This window comes from Protopterus annectens, chromosome 3.part1 (assembly GCF_019279795.1).
Source record: "Protopterus annectens isolate FY-2018-M chromosome 3.part1, PAN1.0, whole genome shotgun sequence".
NCBI classification, from domain to species: Eukaryota; Metazoa; Chordata; order Ceratodontiformes; family Protopteridae; genus Protopterus; species Protopterus annectens.
This window is the reverse complement of record NC_056732.1, coordinates 1,015,852,771-1,015,874,749: the sequence shown is the minus strand read 5'-3', so window position 1 is coordinate 1,015,874,749 and position 21,979 is coordinate 1,015,852,771. Positions and strand designations below refer to the sequence as shown.

General features: G+C 40.6%; 1 protein-coding gene across 5 annotated transcripts in view; it reads right to left on the bottom strand.

Annotated features, from left to right (window-relative positions):
* Nucleotides 1-21,979, bottom strand: part of PPP1R42 (protein phosphatase 1 regulatory subunit 42) — a 1,899,850-nt gene that overhangs the window by 1,633,922 nt on the left and 243,949 nt on the right. For all 5 annotated transcript variants that reach the window (XM_044067170.1, XM_044067167.1, XM_044067169.1 and 2 more), the window contains exon 3: nt 20,391-20,557. In XM_044067170.1, the coding sequence (XP_043923105.1) occupies nt 20,391-20,557 (167 nt within the window). The remainder of the gene's footprint in view (nt 1-20,390; nt 20,558-21,979) is intronic.

The window sequence follows — 21,979 nt, the reverse complement described above, 5'->3', positions numbered from 1 at the left end:
TGGGGAGGGGAGAACAAAAGGTCTTCTGACTGTAACATGAAGAGACGTCAACCACCACCGAAGGTCTCTCTTACAAGAATCTGTGATGAGAATCATGTGGTGCATCGGTAGCTTTTGGTAAGACCACGGAGTGAAAAGGAGCCATTGAAGGATTCGCATATGCATCCTTGCAAGTGGTACAGCCAGGATTGCTGCCACCATCAAACCTAGCACCTTCAAGACCTCTGCTGCTGTAGCTTTGTTCTTAGACACCAGTGAGATGACGTGTTGACAAAGAAGTGAGACTCTTTCGATTGGAAGATGTAGAGTGGTGGTTGAGGTATCTAACTCTGATCCTATAAACACGGTATGCTGCGATGGCAATAAGGCATACTTTTCGAAGTTGATTGTAATGCCTAATTGATGGTAGAGTGTCAAGAGTATATTGTGTTGCCTGAGTCAATTGATACCTGGTGGTAGCAGTGAGGAGCCAATCGTCTAGGTAAAGAAACACCTAGAATCCTAGACGCCTCAGGTGAGCCGTGACCACTGCCATGCATTTGGTGAACACCCTGGGGGCTGTAGTGAGACCAAAGGGCAGGGCTCAAAACTCATAATGATTGGCTCCAAGCTGGAAATGCAGGTGACCCCTGGAGAATCTGTTCATCTTTAGGTGATAGTACGCGTCCTTGAGATCCATGGAGCACATCCAATCACCTTTCCCTAGGAAGGAAAGAATGGACTGAAGCGTGACCATTTGGAACTTCTCTTTCTTTACAAATTGGTTGAGTCTGCTGAGGTCCAAGATAGGTCTCCAGTCCCCTGTTTTCTTTGGTACCAAAAAGAATCTTGAGTAAGTTCCGAATCCAACTTGGTCTGCTGGGACTGGTTGGATGACTCTTTTTTTCTAGCAATTTTTGGACCTCTACGATTGCTTGTTCCCTGTGACTGGGTGGAACATCTGGGATTCCATTTACAGGAGTAGGAGGGGAAGAGAACGGTATGAAATATCCTCTGGAAATGATGCTTTGTACCCATGTATCTGATGTTATGCTTAGCAAGGCTTCTGGGTACAAAGACAAGCGACCCCCGACTGCCTCCAGAGTCGGACAGCTGGGCCTCCTTTCAGGAGCGCTGGTAGGGTTGACCAGAGAACTGGTTTCTGTCACCCTGTTGCTGCGGACCCCCTCTGCCACGTGGGTGGCGTCTTCCGTTATAACCCCCTCCTCTGCCTCTAGAGGGGGTTTCTCCATGTGGGTCCTGAAAGGCTTCATGTGCTTTTCGGAACCACATTTTCCCGCCCCTAGGGTCCTTGGGATAGGGCCGAGTAGGGGTAGAAAAATGGACTCCAACGGCAGATAGGGTCTTGCCTTCCTGCTCACACCTGGTTAAAGTTTCCTTTACTTTAGGCCCAAACAGTGATGAGCCATCAAATGGGGTGTTGATAAAGGAAGACTTAAAGGGCTCCGCAAAGGAACAGAGATGCATCCAGACTTGTCTCCGCAGAGCAATGCCTGAACTAGTGGCTCTACTCAAACCATCAGCTGCATAAGATATGAGACGCATGGACGAGTTCACAACCGAGTTTAGGGTAGCGAGCTGTGTGTTGACTTTGTCGGCAACCCCTGCAGCTACCGTACCCTGGAGAGTATCTCCAGGAGATCTCTTTGCAATCTCGTAAAATGGGTTAAATAGTTCAGCGATCTCAGAGAAAAAGTCGCTGAACTAAACATGCATTTCCCATATCTACCCATGATCCTAGAATCTCTGTTAGGAGGATGGATAGATGCGGATGTTTCAGACACTTCCTTTTTGGTGGCTGCAGCTACCACCATGGCATCAACAGGCACTCCTTTGGTCAAAAAGGCTTTGTCCACTGGGGCAGAGATGAACTTATTTGGCTTCCGAGGGACAGGTTCCATGGCCTCCGGTGACTCTCATGCCTTACAAGAGATCAGCTCCATGAGCTCGTCGTAAGGGGGAGACACCCAAGAAGTGGAAGGTTGAGACCCAAAGGCCTTCAAGAGCAGTGACTCGTCCTCAGTAGGGGTTTTGGACTGCCAATCGCCCCTCTGACTAAGGATCTCTAATATCTCCGCAAAGGAGATATCCTCAGAGGGGGATCGAGGGGACCCTTCTGACTCATCCAAGTCAGTGTCGGATGTCAAAGACTCCTGTGGGGAGTCTAAGTGCCTCCTCTTGCACAGTCTCTTCCTGGGTACCTCCTCAGTGGGGAGATCTGGGGAGGTCTCAGAAGAGCAGGGGACACCCTGTGGGGCGACTTGAGGCTCAGGGTCTCTATGCTTAGGGGGACCGGTAGACATAGAAGCGGACAAAGGAGCTTAATGGGAGAAGGAAGCCCAAACTGATGCCGATGATGTCTTAGGAGACAGGACTCTCCTCATGGCATCGAAAGCACCATGGCTCCAACGAGAAGGGGTAGATGGATCCGGAGGGACCGTCCGATCCTCCCGCACCAAAACCATGGGCTCCGAGCCCGAGGTAGGAGCCGAGCTCATCCGAGCCGAAGCCCCGAGAGGAAGAGTTGCCATCGACAAATCGGTCCGACTATCCTCCCCGGACCCGACAGGAGAGTGTCGGCTCTTAGCGTCCTCGGTCGGTGCCGAGGACATCCGAGTAGATGGAACCGATAACACCGGTACGGGTCTTGGTTCCATAGGTTCGACAACTATTGGTTCGGGCTCCTTCGGCTCCATGAGTCCAGTACGGCTCGGAGGAGGAGTAGTCAAGTCCGGTTCAATGGTCTTTGGCTCCGACAAAATGGTCGGGGCCGACAACAATTTAGCAAGTCCTGCTGCCCATAGAAGCTTCTGCACTAGCCGATCCATATCCATATCAGAGAGGCTGACCGAAGACTTCGAGGAATGCACCGAAGGTACTGACTGGAGCAGAGGAGATGAGGGAACCTCAGAGACTGGCTCCAAGACTGGGAGCTGGCTCCGAACCAAAGGGGCACTCGGTTCCGAGGAATGTGGAACCGATGACCCTGTACCCTCTGATTTTTTTGCCTTCTTGGTTAGTTTAGAATCTGAAGATTTAGAAGATTTTGAAGAAGTGCTGGCACCTTCCTGGCTACCCAACGCCTCAGAGAAAGTATGCTGCAGCAACCTCCTATCAATGAGTTTTCTTCTTCTCTCTAAGAGAACCCTAGATGAAAAAGAGTGCCAAATACTGCAAGTGTTGGAGGTGTTTAGCCTCCAGACAGTAAACACATTGGACATGTCCGTCCGTGACGGACATTTTCTGTCCACAATCTGGACATTTCTTAAACCCCGATTTGGGGTGAGACTTTTCCCTCTCTTCTGACATGTTATAAACAGACACACCACAAAATTAACCTGTATAGGTTAAATACAGGGCTAACTAGGCCCACACTAAAAAAATACTAATAACAAGTATAAAATTGTTAAAACTAAATAGGGCTAAGAAAAGGCCCAACACTAAGAAAAACTAAGCCAACACAGGGCACTATCTCTACAATCTAAACTACTTAAAACTATATTATTAACAAGGAACACACACACACACACACACACACACACACACACACACACACACACACACACACACACACACACACACACACACACACACACACACACACACACACACACACACACACACACACACACACACACACACACTAAATAAGAATAATCTCTCAAAAAGAAGTAGAAGAAAGTTTTTTAAACTTGCGATTTAGCAAAAAATGGTCCGAGCTGACTGGATCACCGAGATCTCTCTTGCCGCGGCAAACTAGATCTGAGGTAATTCCAGCAGTGCATTGTTGGATAAGGGGCTTGGTCTTGAGCTACTGGCAAACCTTGAGCTTTGCGATCGGCCGTGTCGGAGCCGAGGATCGGCTCCGAACCCATCAGTGAGAATAAAGGGCGAGATTTAACAACTTCACATTTTATGTTAATTATGTGATTAAAGATTGTGTATTTAAATGTTGAAATCATGTAAAGGGGTTTGTCTGATGAAGTTCTGTTTTAGAACAAAAGTACTTACTACCCCAATAAAGTGTTTCTGGTGTTGCTTTTTGGTCGGTTTTATTATATAATGAACTGTGTGTCTACTTCTCAAAAATTCAGGATAATATTATAATAGCATAATATTAAAACTTCTAATAGTATTGTTACTAAGGGGTGCACTTAAATTCAAAGAAGTACTTCTGTAAAATAATAAAATTAATCATCACTAGAAACAGAAGAAATATCAGAATTATTATCTTGGCAAGAAGTATACTAATGTAACTTCCTATATATGTTGAAAATATATTTTTGTAAACAATGCACATGAAGAAAATTAGGGGGTGTAAACTTTAAGCAAACATTTAAAGCATGAGAAATGTCATCGGATAAAGAAAAAACAGACACGTTAATTATTTTAACATCGTAGCCATGTCCATAATCTTCAATAGAATCTGAGGAAGAGAAATAACAGTCATAACAGCACAGAATCACAATAACTTAACTTTAATGTTTGTACTATTTGGATGATGACTGAACAAAAATTGTTGTTTCCATAATTATTTCAGTCGCTAACATTGAAAAACTCTTTGCATTCAGATGGTACACTACCTGCCATTATAACAGAAGAATTACTATATTCATTATGTGCACCAAGAAAACTAGAAGTACATAACACAGAAGGCCGACGTTTTGACCTGATATACTTCTATTGTTTAATCTCCCATTTCCACAGAAATGCTTTATTGCCCTTAAAATCAGTAATATCACATTGTAATTTCTTCTTTTTACATTTAGTCAGTTCAGTTTCAATCTTTTTAACTTTCTCACCCACATCATGGATAACTTGCTGCACTTGTGTAACTGATAATTGTAATTTTTTTTAACACCTTTATTGAATTATCACTTGTGACATAGTCAAACTTACATTTATACAAAATAATCAAACTGTATTAAAGTAACATTAACAAACATTGTACTTCACATATATTGCTATATCATATAGCCTAAGCAACATTACATAAATTATTCAATTCCTGCCCCTTTTTTAAACAAGAAACATCTTTATTAAATTATCACTTATGGCATAAGCAATCATACATTTATATAAATAAAAACAAACCACACCGACACAATCCTAGTTGCAAGCATTTTATATCACAAACCGCACTGATACACTCCCAGTTGCAAACATTATACATCACTTATAATCTACCCAATCATTTTCAGTCAAACATTACATAGCTCATTTAAGTCCAGCTTTCTTTTAATTCCTCCCCTGTATGCATTGTTCCCACAATTCCCATTTTATTTTCCTATAATGTTTGCTCCTACCCTTTTCTAAAGATCTCAGTTCCACTTGTTTTATCTCTGTTACTATATTCACTACTTCTAATACAGTTGATTTAGATTTTGATTTCCATTTTCTAGTAAGTGCTTTTTTGGCACCCACTGTAATTAGACACAGCAAGGACTTACCATGTCTAGGCAATTCCGATTCTGTATCATAGCTCAGAAAACACATCTTCCTTGTCACACCATAATTTATAGCTATTGCCTTTGTTTTAGCTTCATTAATTATGTATCCCAAAAAGATCTGAAACTGTCTCAAAATGTTCCACAACACTGTAATGTCTCTGGTTTTGTCAGGTATAAAAAAAATATCATCTGCAAATAGAGCCAGCTTTTCTTGACTACCATACCAATTATATCCTTGAATTACTGAGTCCCTTATTTTTTTTTTCCAGTCATAACTGGTGATTGTTATTTTAATATATCATTTAATATCTTCCTTAAATTCTTTCATTTTTACATAATATTTTTCTATTAGAATCTGCACCCAAGTAACCACACATCGATGTGCCACTAATAGCCACCTATAAGCAAAAGTTCTATCCCTTTCATTAGCAACACCAAAGGGAGTAGTATGGATCCTAAATGCATGAAGAATGCATGGTATAATATCCAGTTCTATGTATTTCTTTAAGGTGACTTGACTGAAATAAAAAAGAAGTTATGTACCTACCATAACGTTCCATGTTAGTTGTCTTCATCTCACCTTCTTTCTTGCTGGTTGGGATCGGAGCTGATCCTTGGCTCCGACTCAGCCATCTTCTATAGCTCAAGAGCTGTTTACTGGCTCGAGGCTACCCCTTATCACATGATGCCTAGCGATAGCTACCCAGATCTCATTTGAAATAGCTAACCCCAGACATAGCCAGAGAATAAACCTGTCCAAACAAATAGGTTAAGTATACCTGTTATACTCTCTAAGTCAGTAGAGGAAACAAACCAGAGAACACTCAGCCAGTGAAACCAGAACTCCTCTTGGTCCAATAGGTCAGGGGGACGGAGGGTAGGATGCAAGAAAGAAGGCGAGATGAAGACAACTAACATGGAACGTTATGGTAGGTACATAACTTCTTTATGTTAAGTTGCCTATCCCGCCTTCATTCTTGTTGGTTGGGACAGCGTCCCTAGCACCTACAATCCTGGGCGGCTCATTGGAACAGACTCTTCAGAACAGTAGAACCAAAGGAAGCTCTGCTCCTGGACACCATATCTAGCTTGTAATGAGAAATAAAGGTATGAGGATTTGCCCACGTAGCAGCTGCACAAATAGAATTCATGGGCAACCTAGATTGGAAGGCTACAGAGGTGACCAAGGCCCTAGTAGAATGACCTTTTGGTTTGATAGGTAACTCTTTGTTCCTTAATTGATAGATGAAAGTAATAGTGTGAGACAACCACCTGGATAAGGTCACCTTGGAAACTGGGAGACCTTGTTTGCCTAGAGCATAGGAAAGGAATAGTTGGTCCGACTTCCTTATTTCCTTAGTCCTATGCAAGTAAAAACGCAATTGTCTATGAACATCCAATTGGTGTAATTTGTACTCTGCCTTGTTGGTGTGGTTAGGGAAAAACACAGGAAGGTCTATAGATTGGTTTAAATTATTTTCTAAGCAGACTTTCGGAAGAAACGAAGGATTAGTCCTCAGAGCAACCCTGTCCTTATGAAAAACCAAGTATGGAGGATGAACACATAGTGCCTGAAGTTTAGAGACGCGTCTGGCTGAAGTAATAGCTACCAGAAAGAGTGTCTTCCAAGATAGAAACTTAATGGAGCAGGACGCTGCTGGTTCAAAAGTGGGCAGAGTTAAGGAAGTTAGTACCAAATTAAGGTCCCGAGGAGGAGGGGGATCTCTCACTGGAGGCCTAAGGAGAGTGGTCCGTCTCAAGAAAGCTTTACAGAGCTTATGAGACAATGTTTGAATTTGACAAACCAACATGAAAGTTAGAAATGGCCGCTAATTGAACCCTGATTGTAGCCGAAGCGGACCCAGAATGAAAAAGTTGTGCTAGGAATTCCAGAATTTCGTGGACTGGGGCTGAAAAGGGATCTACGTTCCTAGCCTCTGCCCAACAAGAAAAACGTTTCCATTTACTAGCATAAGTTTTTCTGGTTGTGGACTTGTGAGAGGAGACAATAATCTCACGTACAGCTGGGGAAATGCTGGGAAGCCTGGCTAAGGTTGGAAGTGGAGCAACCAAGCTGTGAACTCGAGAGTTTGGAGGGATTGATGCAACCCGCCTGATTGATGAATCAGTAGATCTGGAAACGGGTCCAGAGTCCAAGGCTGATCGAGAAGGTAGTGGTGCAGGAACGAGAACCATATCTGTCGAGGCCAGTAGGGTGCAATGAGGATCATTTTGCAACTCAACAATATTGCTTTCTGTATGAGTTTCGGTATCAGGGGAAATGGAGGAAAGGCATAAAGAAGTCCCTAAGGCCAATCGTGGACTAGAGCGTCTCTGGGTGTGTGACCTGGAAGTGGAAGAAGAGAGAAGTAGTTGCTGCATTTGCTGTTGAAGGGGGTGGCAAAAAGATCACAGCAAGGCTGTCCCCATTTGCGGAAGATAAGATCTGCAACTTCCTGATTCAGAGACCACTCGTGAGGCATGAGGATAGCTCTGCTGAGCCTGTCCGCTATGATGTTGGACCTCCCAGGGATGTGCGTCGTAATCAGAAAACGTTGGGAGGAAATCGCCCACTGCCACAGTCTGAGTGCTTCTCGACACAAGGGGTAGGACCTGGTTACGCCCTGCTTGTTGATGTACCACACCACTGACATGTTGTCTGTTTGAATTGCAATGGTCCCAGAAGGAAGAGAGTGCTGGAGGGCTTGCAACGCTAGGAGCACAGCTCTCATTTCTAGGACGTTTATGTGCAGATGGTACTCATGAGGCTGCCAAGTGCCTTGGACTGTCCTGCCCTGATAATGCCCCCCCCCACCCTATCAGGGAGGCGTCTGTGGTCACTGTGGCTACCGAAGGGGTCTGAGTGAAGGGTCTGCCCTGCGTCACTAGTGGGGAGACCATTCACCAGGAAAGGTGCTTTTTGCATTAAAACTAAACACTAACTATCACAAAAAAACAAGACTAATCGTTAACAATAAAACACTAAAAATATAGAAATCTAGAGTAATAAAGTTATACAAAAAACTTTATACATGCCTGAGCCAGAAAAATGACACCTCGCAGCTGAAGCGGCAGACGAGATCTGGGTAGCTATCGCTAGGCATCATGGGGTAAGGGGTAGCCTTGAGCCAGTAAACAGCTCTCGAGCTATAGAAGATGGCCGGATCCTTGGCTCCGATCCCAACAAGCAAGAACGAAGGCGAGATAGACAAATTAACATCATGCTTTTTAAGCACCACCAATTTTTTCAGTTTTATCACTGTTCATGAAGGGTAAAAAAAGTAATTCCATGTGAAGAAAATACAGGAGGAAGCTTCAGCATTTCCAATGCCATTCCTGGTATATCACCACCATGGAGACCTTGTAAAAACTGATCAATTCTCCTCTGATGGAAGTCACTCTGTATGTAAACATCTCAGCAAATCAACACTATTATAAGACAAATTACTTCCAGAAGCCATAAATTTATATAAAACTAAATACAGCAAAAAAATAAATAAATAGCAACAAAGGCAACAAAAAACATCTTTAAAACCACATAAGTGACTTCTAGGGCCTCAGCTCAAAAAAGCCTTCAGGGAAGTAACAAAACAGTACAAAGCATACAACTGAATAGTTAAGACAAACAAAATAAAACATAAGTGATTTCTTCAGCCTCAGCTAAAAAAAAAATACTTCAAGGAAGTGACAAAACAGTACAAAACACACATTTAAATAGTAAAGATAATCAAGTAAAACAATTAAAACAATAATCAGACATGTCCAATTAACTTGCTTATTCAATCCTCTAGGTTTTAAAGTTTCATAGGTTCATAGGTGGGTACTAGGCTATCGGCCCAAGGGCCTATGTAAGCCTAGCCAACAAGGTTCCCTGGCTTACGCCACCCAAGAAAGTTAATTTCCTGTGCCCCTGTCAAGCAGAGCCACAGAAGTCATCCCCGGGGTGTATTTCCTATTTCCAGCCACTCATCAAGATGTTTCTTGAAGAGTGCTAATGAGGACTTTGCTTGACATAGATGGATAGCTTGTTCCAGGGTTTAGGAAGTCTCTGGGATAGGAATCTATCCCACCAGCATGTCCTGTTTATTGTGGTGACAAGGTTTAGGTCCACAGAGCGTGTAGCTCATAGGGATTGGGATTTCTTTAGGTGTAGCATGTCCAACAGCTCTGGGTTTAACATAGCTTTATATGTTAGGCAGAGATCTCCTCGGAGTAGACAATATGCTACAGAGTAAAGCTGCAGTTTTTTGAAACAGTCAGTGTAGGGCATCTGTTTGAGGCCAGTAATCCTCTTTGTGAGGTACTTCTGTGGCCTTTCCAGCTGCTGCAGATGTCTTGTGAGGTACATTCCAAAAGGGGCATTGTACTCTATAATGGGTCTAATGAGTGCCGAGTAGAGGGGAACAATGACCTCTTTTTTCCTGGATGAGAACCCTTTTGTGATGAGGTGTGCCACATAGAAGGATTATCTGACTATTGTGGCGATGTGATTATCAAAGGAGAGACTACTGTCCACCTGGGTCCCAAGGTCTCTTATCACACATTTGGTGTTAAGCAGACTGCCATTTATGTGGTAGTTCATGGGTACAGAGTTTTTACCAAAGGGGATGACAATGCACTTTTTGGTATTGAGCTTGAGGTCATGCCTCTGACACCAGGCATCTGTCTCAGTGAGGCCCTTCTGTAGGATGTCCACATCATTTGGGGACTCAACTATGGCTCCTAGTTTGCAGTCATCTGCGAACTTCATTAGCCAGAGGCCTTCTGTGTTAGCCTGTACTTCAGAGACGTAGATACCAAACAGGAGAGGTCCCAGGATTGAACCTTGTGGTACTCCACTTGTCACTGGTTTGAAATCAGATTTGGAGTCTGCAACTTTTACAGTGTGGGTTTTGTCAAGTGAGCCAGCTGGCAACCCATCTTGTGACATAGGGATTTATACCTAGTTTAGTGAGTTTAGCTATAATTCCAGAATGGGGGATGGTGATAGCCTTGGCGAGGTCAAGATAAGCTGTGTGAACCACCTTACCCTTGTCTATGGCTTTGGTGACAGCATCAAAGAAGTCGATCAGGTTCAGAAGGCATGATCTGCCTTTCACAAACCCGAACTGGGTGGGGTCCAGAGTTTGGAGGTTACCAATGTCTTTGTTTATGAGTTCCATGATGATACGTTCCATAGCCTTGCAGACCAGGCTCGTCAGGCTAATAGGGCGATAGCTCCCAGGATCAGTGGTGACTCCCCCTTTGTGGAGTGGGATAACTGTTGCTGTGCACCATTCAGTGGGCACAAAGCCTGACGTGAGACTATGATTGAACATGGTGCTTATGTGAGAAGGCAGTTCATTCTGAAGTTCGTGTAAAATGCAGCCTGGGATGTTGTCCGGTCCCATAGATGCTGTGTTTTTGGTTTTAGAGAGCGCATTGTTTACCTGCATAGATGTGATTACAGGGACTCTGCATTCTTCCTGTATAGATATGGGCCCTTTAGGGGGTGAGAAGGGGGTAAAGTTAGCACTGAAGCTATCTGCCAGGATGTTGGCAATATCAGTTGGTTCTGTAATTTTCTTGCCATTGTGCTGTAACTCAGAGCAGATCTGGGTGTTGCCATTGAGATTCTTGACATAGCTATAGAATGCTTTGTGGTTGCCCTTAGAATCAGTGGCGTTTTCGTAGTTAGCTTTGGATGATCTTATAAGGGATCTCAGCTTCTTACACATGCTTTCTTTTTGCAACATTATTTAAGTAAATAAATGAAAATGAAAAGATTTCATGGCAATCTGTGACAAAACAGTTGCTTATAGCAGTCTATAATTTTTATTATGACATGATAAAAATGTTCCCCTAGTGGACTCTGTTTTACCTAATTTTCTATCCCTTAAATGTTCTGCAAGTCTGATTCTAAATTTTGTTTCCTCTCAAATACGAGACAAAGTACTTCTAAAGGCATAAACTAAACCACCTGAATACAATGAAAATTTTCCTTGAATATCAAAACGTATTTTATTGACTATATCAAATGCTGGAACAACAACTTCACAACAAGAGTAGTTACATTAAGCAGTCATATCCAAATATGGCTGAGCAATCAAATGAATTTGTGCATGAAACACAAAATCACTGTAAACTAGCAAGACAGAAAGGTTACATCCATGTCTAAATAAAAAGGAAAATTCAAAAGAAAGAGAATAAGAAAACACTGACTGAAAAAAATATCCTCAAAAAGTCTTAACTAAACTTGAATTAATTTTGTCAGAAAGTATATTACATTCAAAAACAAAATATACTGGTTGTTTGTTAATACAATCAAAGCCTCCTATATTATATTTTTATTAATATTACAAGAATACCAATGAAAACACAGCTGTGGAGTCACTGGACTCATCTTGTTGCACGCCTTAAATATACTCTCATACAAATAACCCACGAACAACACTTCTTAAGCCTCCAACAAAAAAATTGCTCATACAGCAAGCTTTCCAAATGCATAACAATAACCCATGAAGGACAGAATCCAATAAGTGAGCAGGAAGATAACTAGTAATGTGTAAATAATGAATGGTACCCTATGTTTCCTATATAGTTTAGACTGTATATAGCCATCATTAGTAGCAAACAAAGAAACATCACGATAATTAGCTTATTTATTGTTGACTTCTCTAACAAACTTCAAGCCAAATCTATTAAGACACTGAAGAAAATTAAGAGTAGTTTGTGTTTCCCCTACACAAAAATCAAATCATTTTTATAATGACAGGGTTCCCTTTGATTTGTCAAATGCTCAAATGAGCAATCAGCATAAAGTCATTCCAAAAAGCACAAACACTGAAGTGAAGTCAGAATATCGAATGGGATGGGAGTATTGTTGTGTGGGATCATGGCACAGCGAGGACCAAGATATTGCTCCTTTTCCCACTGTGGTGCGATATCGCAGTTGGCATATATAATTTCCTACATATAGGGTGCAGGGAAGACTTGACCCACTGCAAAAAAAGCAAGTGCTCTGCTTTTCTTTTGTGTTTTTGATTTTTTTCATTTCCATGTAAGGGTGTTTGAACTGTTACGGATCAATATTGTGTTGATTGCTCATTTGAGCATTCAACAATATAACAGGAACCCTGGATGGCAAGATTTAACAATGTGTAAGGAGAAAAATAGAATTACAAATATACTCAAGTTCAAGAAGACCCATCAAAGGGTTGGCATAAGTGGGAGCAAAAATGACCCAAAAGCTGTTCATATAAACTGATGATAAATCTCATCATTAAAGCTTCCTAAAATATGCTAATTTAATTCAGAAGAAAAATCCTTTTAGGTATATGGCTTGTCTTCAATAATAATTTGAGATGTTTATCAAAAGTGACAGCAGATATCATCATGGGAGAAAATACATAAAAAGAAAAAAAATTTCAGCAGCAGAAAAAAACCTTACTAATTATTTTTTTCTGCAATCCGTACAGTCACACAACATTTCACAGATGTTGCCACAACCAAGACTATAAGGATTCCTGAGTATGTTTCACACCATACACAGCCATGTAATATTCCACCACAACCAGCTCACTTAAAGGGCAGATATAGTTCCACGATAAAAGCAAAATTAAGTCCAAACAACACTTCAGTTTTATTCAATAAAAGATAATACTGGTCTGAAGCAGAAATATTAATAATCAGTTCCCAACCAATAGAATGGAGGGCAAATGAAGTCCAGTCTGCAAAAAAAAAAAAAAAAAAAAAAAAAAGTGTGAATCAGTGGTTAGTTTGAGCAACATAAAACTCTTAATATGTGGTGAATTTCTTTCCTTGAAACATGGTGCCCGCAAGAAAACTGAGTGGGAAGCCAGGTACATGGTGACTAGCTAAGAAAAATGTATTTTATCCTCTATTTATATAGTATTTACAAATTGTAAATTAATTCATATATTTAATGGTGTCTTACAACAGGAAAGAAATAAAATTCCATACAGCACAATGCAATGAAGTTCCCCTAGTGGCAAGTAATCCTCAGACGACAACCACAACAGAAATATAAAGTGGGTCATAGCTAATAAAATATCTCTGTAGGTTAATTAAGCAGAATGGCAAACCCAGTACAAGAAACAGATCTAATCAGTAATCACCATGACAGCTGATCCTTCCAGAGAAAGTCTAAATTCAGATAAAGTCTAACAGCAGCTCTTGAAGATGCATGGCCTCCAAAAGTGAGTCCAAGGTCTTCATTGTACAGTCTCTCACAATAAAAGGAAAAGTCAACAATGCCAGTATAACTAGAAAATAGAGCAAAAAGAAAAGGAGATCTAAGAAGCAATTCGGTCAGCACTCACAGATGCACATCCTCCAACAACAAGTCATAGGTCTACATTCCACACAGTCTGACAATGGTAGAGAAGTCAGCAAAGTCAGTGTAACTTGCCCCCCCTACATCCACATGCACACAAACAAGGCAGCAACAAAGCAGAAGAATCAGGAAGTAGGGTCACCATCCATCCCTCTTTATGCAGGATAGTTCCTACTCGCGCAGTTGCATCCTGTGGGGAATAAAGAAAGAAAAACAGCAAATGTCCTGAGAAATTAGGATAAAAAATACTTCCTAAGGTTCCTGTTATACTTGCATAAAACTACTATTCAGTACCTGAAACACCCTAATGTTATAGGAAATAACAACAGCAACTCAAATAATACAATAGAAAGTTTTTATTTTGAAAAAAAAAAAATGTTCCCTGTCCTTTTTTGCACTGCTTGTAGGTATGGTTTGCCATGCAAAATGTTATGTTTCCATAAAAACATCCCACTTCAGGCACTTGAAAAGGAGGCAATCATTCCACGAAGTATGAGAACAGATTATCCCAAGCCCACACCACAATTTCAGTCACGAAAAGATACTCACACACCTGATCTAAGCAAAGTCAATGACAAGTCCACATAAAATTATATAAAATACTACTAATGTACAAAATATTTCTAGCATAAACAACATACTGAGGAAGCTGTATTTTCAATAGCGTCTGTATTGTCTGCAAGCTGACACCATCTTTACATACAAAAAATAATGATTGTGTACACTATGATTTTTTCATTGCCTTTTATTTTAATGCCCTGTGCTGCAATTACTTCACTCAGAAATGCATCTGCAGTGCGCATAATAGGTTGATAGGTTCATAGATTAGTACTAGGCTAACTGCCCTTGCAAGACATTTTAAGCCTAGCCAATTATCCCTTGTAAGACTCAAACCCTGCACCTTGTGTTTGTAAGGCAAACACCTTAACCATTAGGCCACCCTCCCAACCTTAAAACTGCAGCTTGGCTGTTTGCAAGGTGTACCTAGACACCATCATATTACTCTTTGGTTGTGTGTTGTTTGCTCCAGCTGCCAGTCAAATCTCAATCCATCTTTAAAGTGGATGACATAATTTATTTGGCCTTGGATGACTTGGGCTCCCCACCTTCAAGGTCTGCTAGAGTGGTGTCAGATATCCCTTCACCTGCACTCCTCCATGGAGATGCTACTGATTCTGAAAGTGTGGTAGGAATTCCTGAGATTTGTGCATTTGCTTCTCAGGGATCCTAATCTGCTGCTAGGGTGGCTGAGAATATCTCAATATTGTTATGCTTTCATTGGCCACCATGTTTTTTATTTTAATGTTTATATATATATCTATGTGAGATTCTAATTTTACCTTATTTCATATAGTTTCTAAATTAAAATCTCTATAATACACTTGAATTTAAACAATCCCCTAAAGGTTTATTATCCAACTATCATATGTACCATGGGGAGGGTTATTGTCCATATGCCAACATCTAGGTACAGCTTTGCAGCTCTAATGAATTCCATGATTCAATAAAAATGGAAACACAATTACCTGTATATTACAAGAGAATCTATGCTTCTGCCATTACCACTTCAAATGATAGTTAGGAGAGTTTTATCTTCCCTGGCATGGTAATGGCAAACAAAAACCTTCAGGTAATTTACCTTGGATCCCCACATCATTAGTGACTGGTAAATGGACAACTACTACTTACCAACCATGGCCAAGGTTAAAACAAACAGAAAAGGGATTATTAGACCATGTCACCATCACTCAGGCCACACCAGCTCCTTTTGCCTAAACAGTCAAGGTGTTGTTCACCAGATGGCCTTAACAGACCCAGGCACAAACTCACTATGAGCACCCTTGCCACTATCTGTTTGGTCCATTTGATGTCCCTTCTTATAGTCCCCACCACATCTCCCCCTAATAAAGAAGGGCAGCAGCATCATGGAAAGTACCAGGTCAGCCCCCACTGTTTTTCTCTCCTCCAATGTCTTCAGCAGGGATTAGTCTCTTACAGGCTCTCCAACATCTCATCTCACCTCCAACACTATTATTACCATTTCAATGGAGGGAAGATACAAATCTGGAAACTCTAGAAAGCTGGAGTCACCTGCTGGAACCATTTGATCACATAGAGAACTGTACATTCATCTGATGCCCATGGTCTGAGTACAGTCACTGGCCCTACACATCCTCAACTTCCTCAGGAAGACCATGAAATAGCTTTGTAACTTCCTCCTATTCTTTTTCTGACAGAAAACCTTCAGGGCTGCAGGATGCCACTGTAACCTGAGTTCTCATCTGCCAGTACTTTTAGATTGCCTCCCCAAATACTTGTCAGCTTTTGTATCACTCAAAGGCAACATTTTCCAAATATTTTAACTTCCGCCCCTTTAGCACAGTCAACATTTCAACCCAGTAGTTAATGGGGAAGGATAGCCAGTGTTTAAAAAGCAAGTGTCTAGACTGACTATTGCAACCAACCTTTCTCTCCATTCTAAGCACCCTTTCCACAACTGAGGCATAACCCCACAGGATGACAGCCAGCTCACCAAACAACTTTGCTAGAAAAGAAATGGAACTGTCATCTTCCATGCTTTCAACCAGACCAGTAATAAGCAGACTGCTCCATCCAATCTGTTTTCAAAACTCTCTGGTCTCCATAGCACACCGTACACTTTCTACAGTAAGGCCATTTCCTTAATAAAACTGTTTTTGCTACATGATTCTCCATGACAAATTTATCAGCAACCTCATCTTTTTTTAGCTCCTTTTTTTTTTTTGTTTCGAGAAAATCAGACAGTGTGTCTTCTAAATCAGAGAGGTCTGCAGCAGTTATCTGCAGCACCAAAGCTGCTGCAAGTTTCCATTTGGATATCAATACTGTCTCCATTTTGAATATCTGATATAGAGTCCCAGACCACTTAACATGATTTTCAGTGTCATTACTCTCTGTCACTTCACTGGAAATACAAAAATAATAGCATTCAAATCTCCTGGACAGCAGAGATATATGGTTAATTTGCCAGCCATCTTGTTAATAGCTCAACAGTGCCCTCTCCAACTATTTTACTAATGTGATACTGATTAATTCAGTCATGTGCTGATATATATATATATATATATATATATATATATATTTTTTTTATATGTCATATTTTGGACTCCCTACATCTCCCTTTCCCACTCAATCTCCCCTGCTTCCCAACAAAAGTAGTGAACATGAGATGTAGGAGTCAGAGATCATGGGTTACTATTCAGTAGGGAGCCAGGAGATCTTCTGCTTCTAAACTCTTCCCCTCTTGGTCAGCAGGTTCCAAGGCTCCCACATTAGTGGTCACTTTTGTGCACCTTCTATGTCATGTCAGAGCGTAATGGCCTCCTTGGAATGCATGCATTCCCATGCCCTGCTTTCTCACACAGGATAAATCCCTTTGGTATGACCCACAGGTACTGGTCCTATAGTGAGATGTGTCCCATTCTCTTCCCCAAGGGATGGGTGTTGGCTGCTCACTCCTACTCCTCTCTGGCTGGCTCCTCCAATGCCCAACTAATAATCCATCCCTGCTCACGTGGGTTATAGTCAGGCCTTCATCTCTCTATGGAACAGAGCTGGTGATGACAATATAATCAATAATTCTCTATTAATAAACTAATAATTAACTAATTCCATCACAACAGCAGATGGAAAATGGGGAATGACAGTCATGCATACATTTCAAAAGTCATCCAGTTTGTTGTCTGGCCATTGGACACTAAATCTTTCTATCTTTATTCCTTACAGGGCTGCAGAAACATGACAGCCTGTTCTGGCACAGTGGGCGGAACACTTTAAAGCTCATTATGGACAGGGTACCACTGCTCTATCACAGAATGCACACCCACTCTCACTCACACACTACACATACACATGCAAGCAATTTAGAAAATCACAAATCAAATCAACCTACTGCATGACTTTGAGAAGAAACTGATGTACCTTGAGAAAACCCACACAGGAGAGAAGATTTGCAGACTTCACGCAAAATGCATACAGTTGAGAAATGAAATGGAGAACCTGTGCTGTAAGGCAACAATGCTACTCCTGGTGTCATTGTGTCACCCTCCTACACCTAAATAAAGCAAATAATGCTTACTATTAATATTCTATCGTTATTAATTGTTAAAAACAGCACCCAAGAGAACATAAAAAATAAACAAAAAGCAAAATACATAATACATAATGTCAGAAGACAGCAAAGGAACCACTAGCCACAAAACAGGTAATTTTTACTTCAAAAAAATCCAGATGGGGACAAAGTTTAAAAATTAATCTGGTTAGAAATTCAGAATTAGTTAAAATTACAACACTTTGTTCATACTCTCTGCTCTCACTGCTTCTAATCATCAGCCCAATCCCAGCCAATCAACACTGTTGTTCTCTCATCATCGAGGGCAACAGTCAAAGAGTGGTCCATCAAAGAGATAGCCATTGCAGGTGGTTTGAAGGTTTTTCATTTAAGCCTTATATCCCCTGCACATGCACAATGACAGAAGGGGGTGCGCAATGGGCTAACCACACCAATCATCCCTTACTTCCACAAAGGGGCATTGCCAGCAAGCAGCCCTGCACCCCTCATCCTCAAGCACAGGTGGTACGTTTCCGGATCTCCAACTGAGAACATCACAATCAACCAGTGTGCTTACTGAGTATCCACAACCCATCCCTTCTTCCACTTGGGAGAGGTGAGCAACCCATGCCCATTCACTCCTCTCCCTATCTCGCTGGTTCCTCCAGTGCCAGGGCTGCTATTTGAACCCCAGTCACCTGGGTCACAGTCAGGGTTCCATCCCTCTGTGCTATGGAGCCATGTTTAAAGTTACAACACTTAGCATTTATCAGTACACTACTATGCCATGGGACCTCCCCTTCACTCATGAATTAATACATCTGGTATAAGTAATCATGAACAAAGATCCTTGAACATAGTTATGCTCAAAAACAGAAAATCACATAATAAGCACCAGGATGGTTCTTTTACAGTGAAACAGAAAACTTTTAATAAGATGCTTCCGTAGGCTAGAGAAGATCTTAGGATCAACAGATCAAGATTGCCATTAGGAGATAACAGTATGAAAGTTAATTGTGCACATGTTGGGATCACCTAGTTTAGTAGACATCTCTTTCTTCAGCACTAAACAGTTATATAAATCTTCAGTGTATCCCATATACTGTAGGTTTCCCCCTTTTCCATCCATCCATCCAACTATCCACATCCCGTTTTTCCCATTTTTGCACATGGGGTTGGGGTGTCACTTCAATAGTGACAATCATCTAGAGCCAGGGTTTACACTGCCAGATGGCTAGCCTTGCCATGGTAGTTCTTCCACACCACACATCCGTACGCACACTCACACCTATGGCCAATTTAGAGTGTCCAATTATGTGGGAGGAAAATGGAGCACCCGGAGGAAACCCATGTGAACACAGGGAAGACATGCACACTCCACAAAGAAGGCACCCCAACCATGAATTGAAGAGGGGAACCTCTTCTTATCAACACTATCTGCTGTGCCACTCTGCTACCCACGTTTTCTCACTTTTACTGTGTATTATTCTGCTTCAGAATATAATTAGTTGGATATATGCTTTATTTCATCCCACATATATACATATATATATATATATATATATATATATATATATATACATATATATATATATATATATATATATATATATATTTGACCACTTTAAGTGGATTATCACCAAAGTCAGCAGTACTTAGCATTTCCTCTACTTTCCACTACTTTTAATAGCTTTAGTGCTTGATATGGTGACTAGGAACTTGTCAGATCTGAAGAAGGTTGATAAACCGAAAGCGCTCATCTCTCTTTTTTGTGTTACAACGCTAACTTTCAAATGGTTAGGTTGTAGCTTTTATTTTGTTTTTTGTTTTAAATCATTTTAATAAAAGTTCTTTTAAAGAAGAAACAAGAAGCGTCTTAACAAAGATTTTTAACAGCAGTAGCCAAGGAGGAAAGCACCATTCTTTGAAAACATATGTGATATGATAAATGGTGTTATCTCAAGCTGTTTTACTTATGTTCCACTAGTGTCATTAGCTGAAGTCCTTGCCATGGGAAAAAAAGACATTACAAGGCTATTCAAAACCAAGACATTTCTGCACAGATAAACTATATTGCCAACAATCATTCTGTTAATGACTTCAGCACAATCCATTGGTCCCCCAATGATTCCAAGTGTTTAGCATGTTATTCTGTATTTTTGTTGTTTTCACTTCAGCACATCATAAGCCGCACTTGTTTATTTGTAAAACAAACCAAAATTCACCACTGTGGTAAGTGTTTGCAACTGTTGCAGGTGCTAACATTTTACAATGCTACTTTTTAAAGTTAAATATATTCTTTCTGAAGAACTTACTTTTCCCCTGTGACTGCACAGGAAAGAGGCCCTTGCAAACTGGATTACCAGCAAAACTTAATATGCATTTGCCTCTTATGCTTCTTAATGCTGTCACATGAATGCTGTTCACTCCTCCCTAGTATTATTTTATTCATTTTACAACAAAATAGAACACAAATGGAGTAGATATGAACAGATTTATCATTAGTTTTACCTACAGTTTTGATAGTCTGTGTAGTGAAGAAAGGTTCTCTATGTTCCTAATACTGTTATTTTGGAGGTATAGATGAGTGAGACTTGAAGCAAAGCCCAGGTTTGATATTCGAGTAATGCAGTTGTCATACAGATACAACACAGTAAGGCTCCTGCACACAGAGAGATCATCCTGAAAGAAGAAATTCAAGTTATCACTTTTCCACTCCATTGATGTCTTTTTTTATCTTTTCTATATTCTTGAGATTTCCCATAATACATTAATAAATGACTAGAATATAAGGCTCTACCTAAATGGATTATACAGGCACAAGTACAAAAAAGAATGAAAGAAAAAAAAGGAACATTTGACGACACTAACCCACAAAAGTACTAATCTATTGTACAATGAAGTGAGCAGTGTGCTTCTTTCTAAAAACAACACAAACATTAATCTTTCATCTGAGACTGCTTTGATTTAAATATTAAACTTAATTGTCTCTCAATGAAGGAAAATACACCCTGTTTTTTGAAGTAGAGCAGATGATGAACACCATCCTATAGTTATGGGTGATTCCTATGTAACTAAGAGCAAGTCACTTAACCAGACATGGCTCCTGGGTCACCTCTGAAAATATACACTTGTAGTTAGTGGGTTTAACCAGTTAATAAATAAATAAAAACAAACATGTATGCATAAACATATAGTGATATATCACAAATCTCTGCACATTTTACATGCATCATAAATCTATGCATCATAAATCTATGCACATTCTATGTATTATTTTTCAGAAATACTTAAATAACATCACTGGATGGAATTCATAAACAAATTGCACAGTACACAGTAGAACATGGCATGGTTAGCCGAAACATGCAGGATGTTAATGATTCCAAGAAACAAGTTTCACTGGAGCACAGTGGCTTGTAATCCACAGCATGCAGTGTATGCAAATGAATGCATAAAGAGATATAAATGATGTTGCGAAACCAAATGAGATCGTAATGACACTAAAATGTAAGCAGACAAAACATGGTCACATTTCACTGTATTATATGTGGCAGCCTGTACATTTTGTTACCTGACCCTACAAAGGTGTACAACACTTGGGAAATTTCAGTTTCATATTGGCAAAATACTAGCATTGGCAGCAGTTTGTACTTAGCATCATGTATTTGTTTGCTGAACTGCTGAACTTGACCAAGTTTCAAAGCAAAGTAGGCCATGGACTTGACTAAGGTTTAAACAGTGGGTAACATACCATAACTTGACTGATCAAAAGATAATTAACCTTTTCCATGTAAATTATGACATGATAAGGAGTCTAGTAAGAAGTATAAAGCACACAAGTTAAAAACAGACAAATGCAAGGTATTTTTATCCCTGAAAAGACCAAGCTATATGTAAACACTTACTATCTTAGCTAATGGAACATATCAGCAACCATCTGGGCACGCATTAGGTATATTGATGGAATCTACCTAAAGAATATTTAACAAGTCTTTCACATTGTGCTTCTTCGTGTGAAGCAGCATACATAGTTCCCTAGAACACACAAGAGAAAGAGACGCCACTATGCATAGCTTCTGTAAAATTGCATACCTCCCTAAA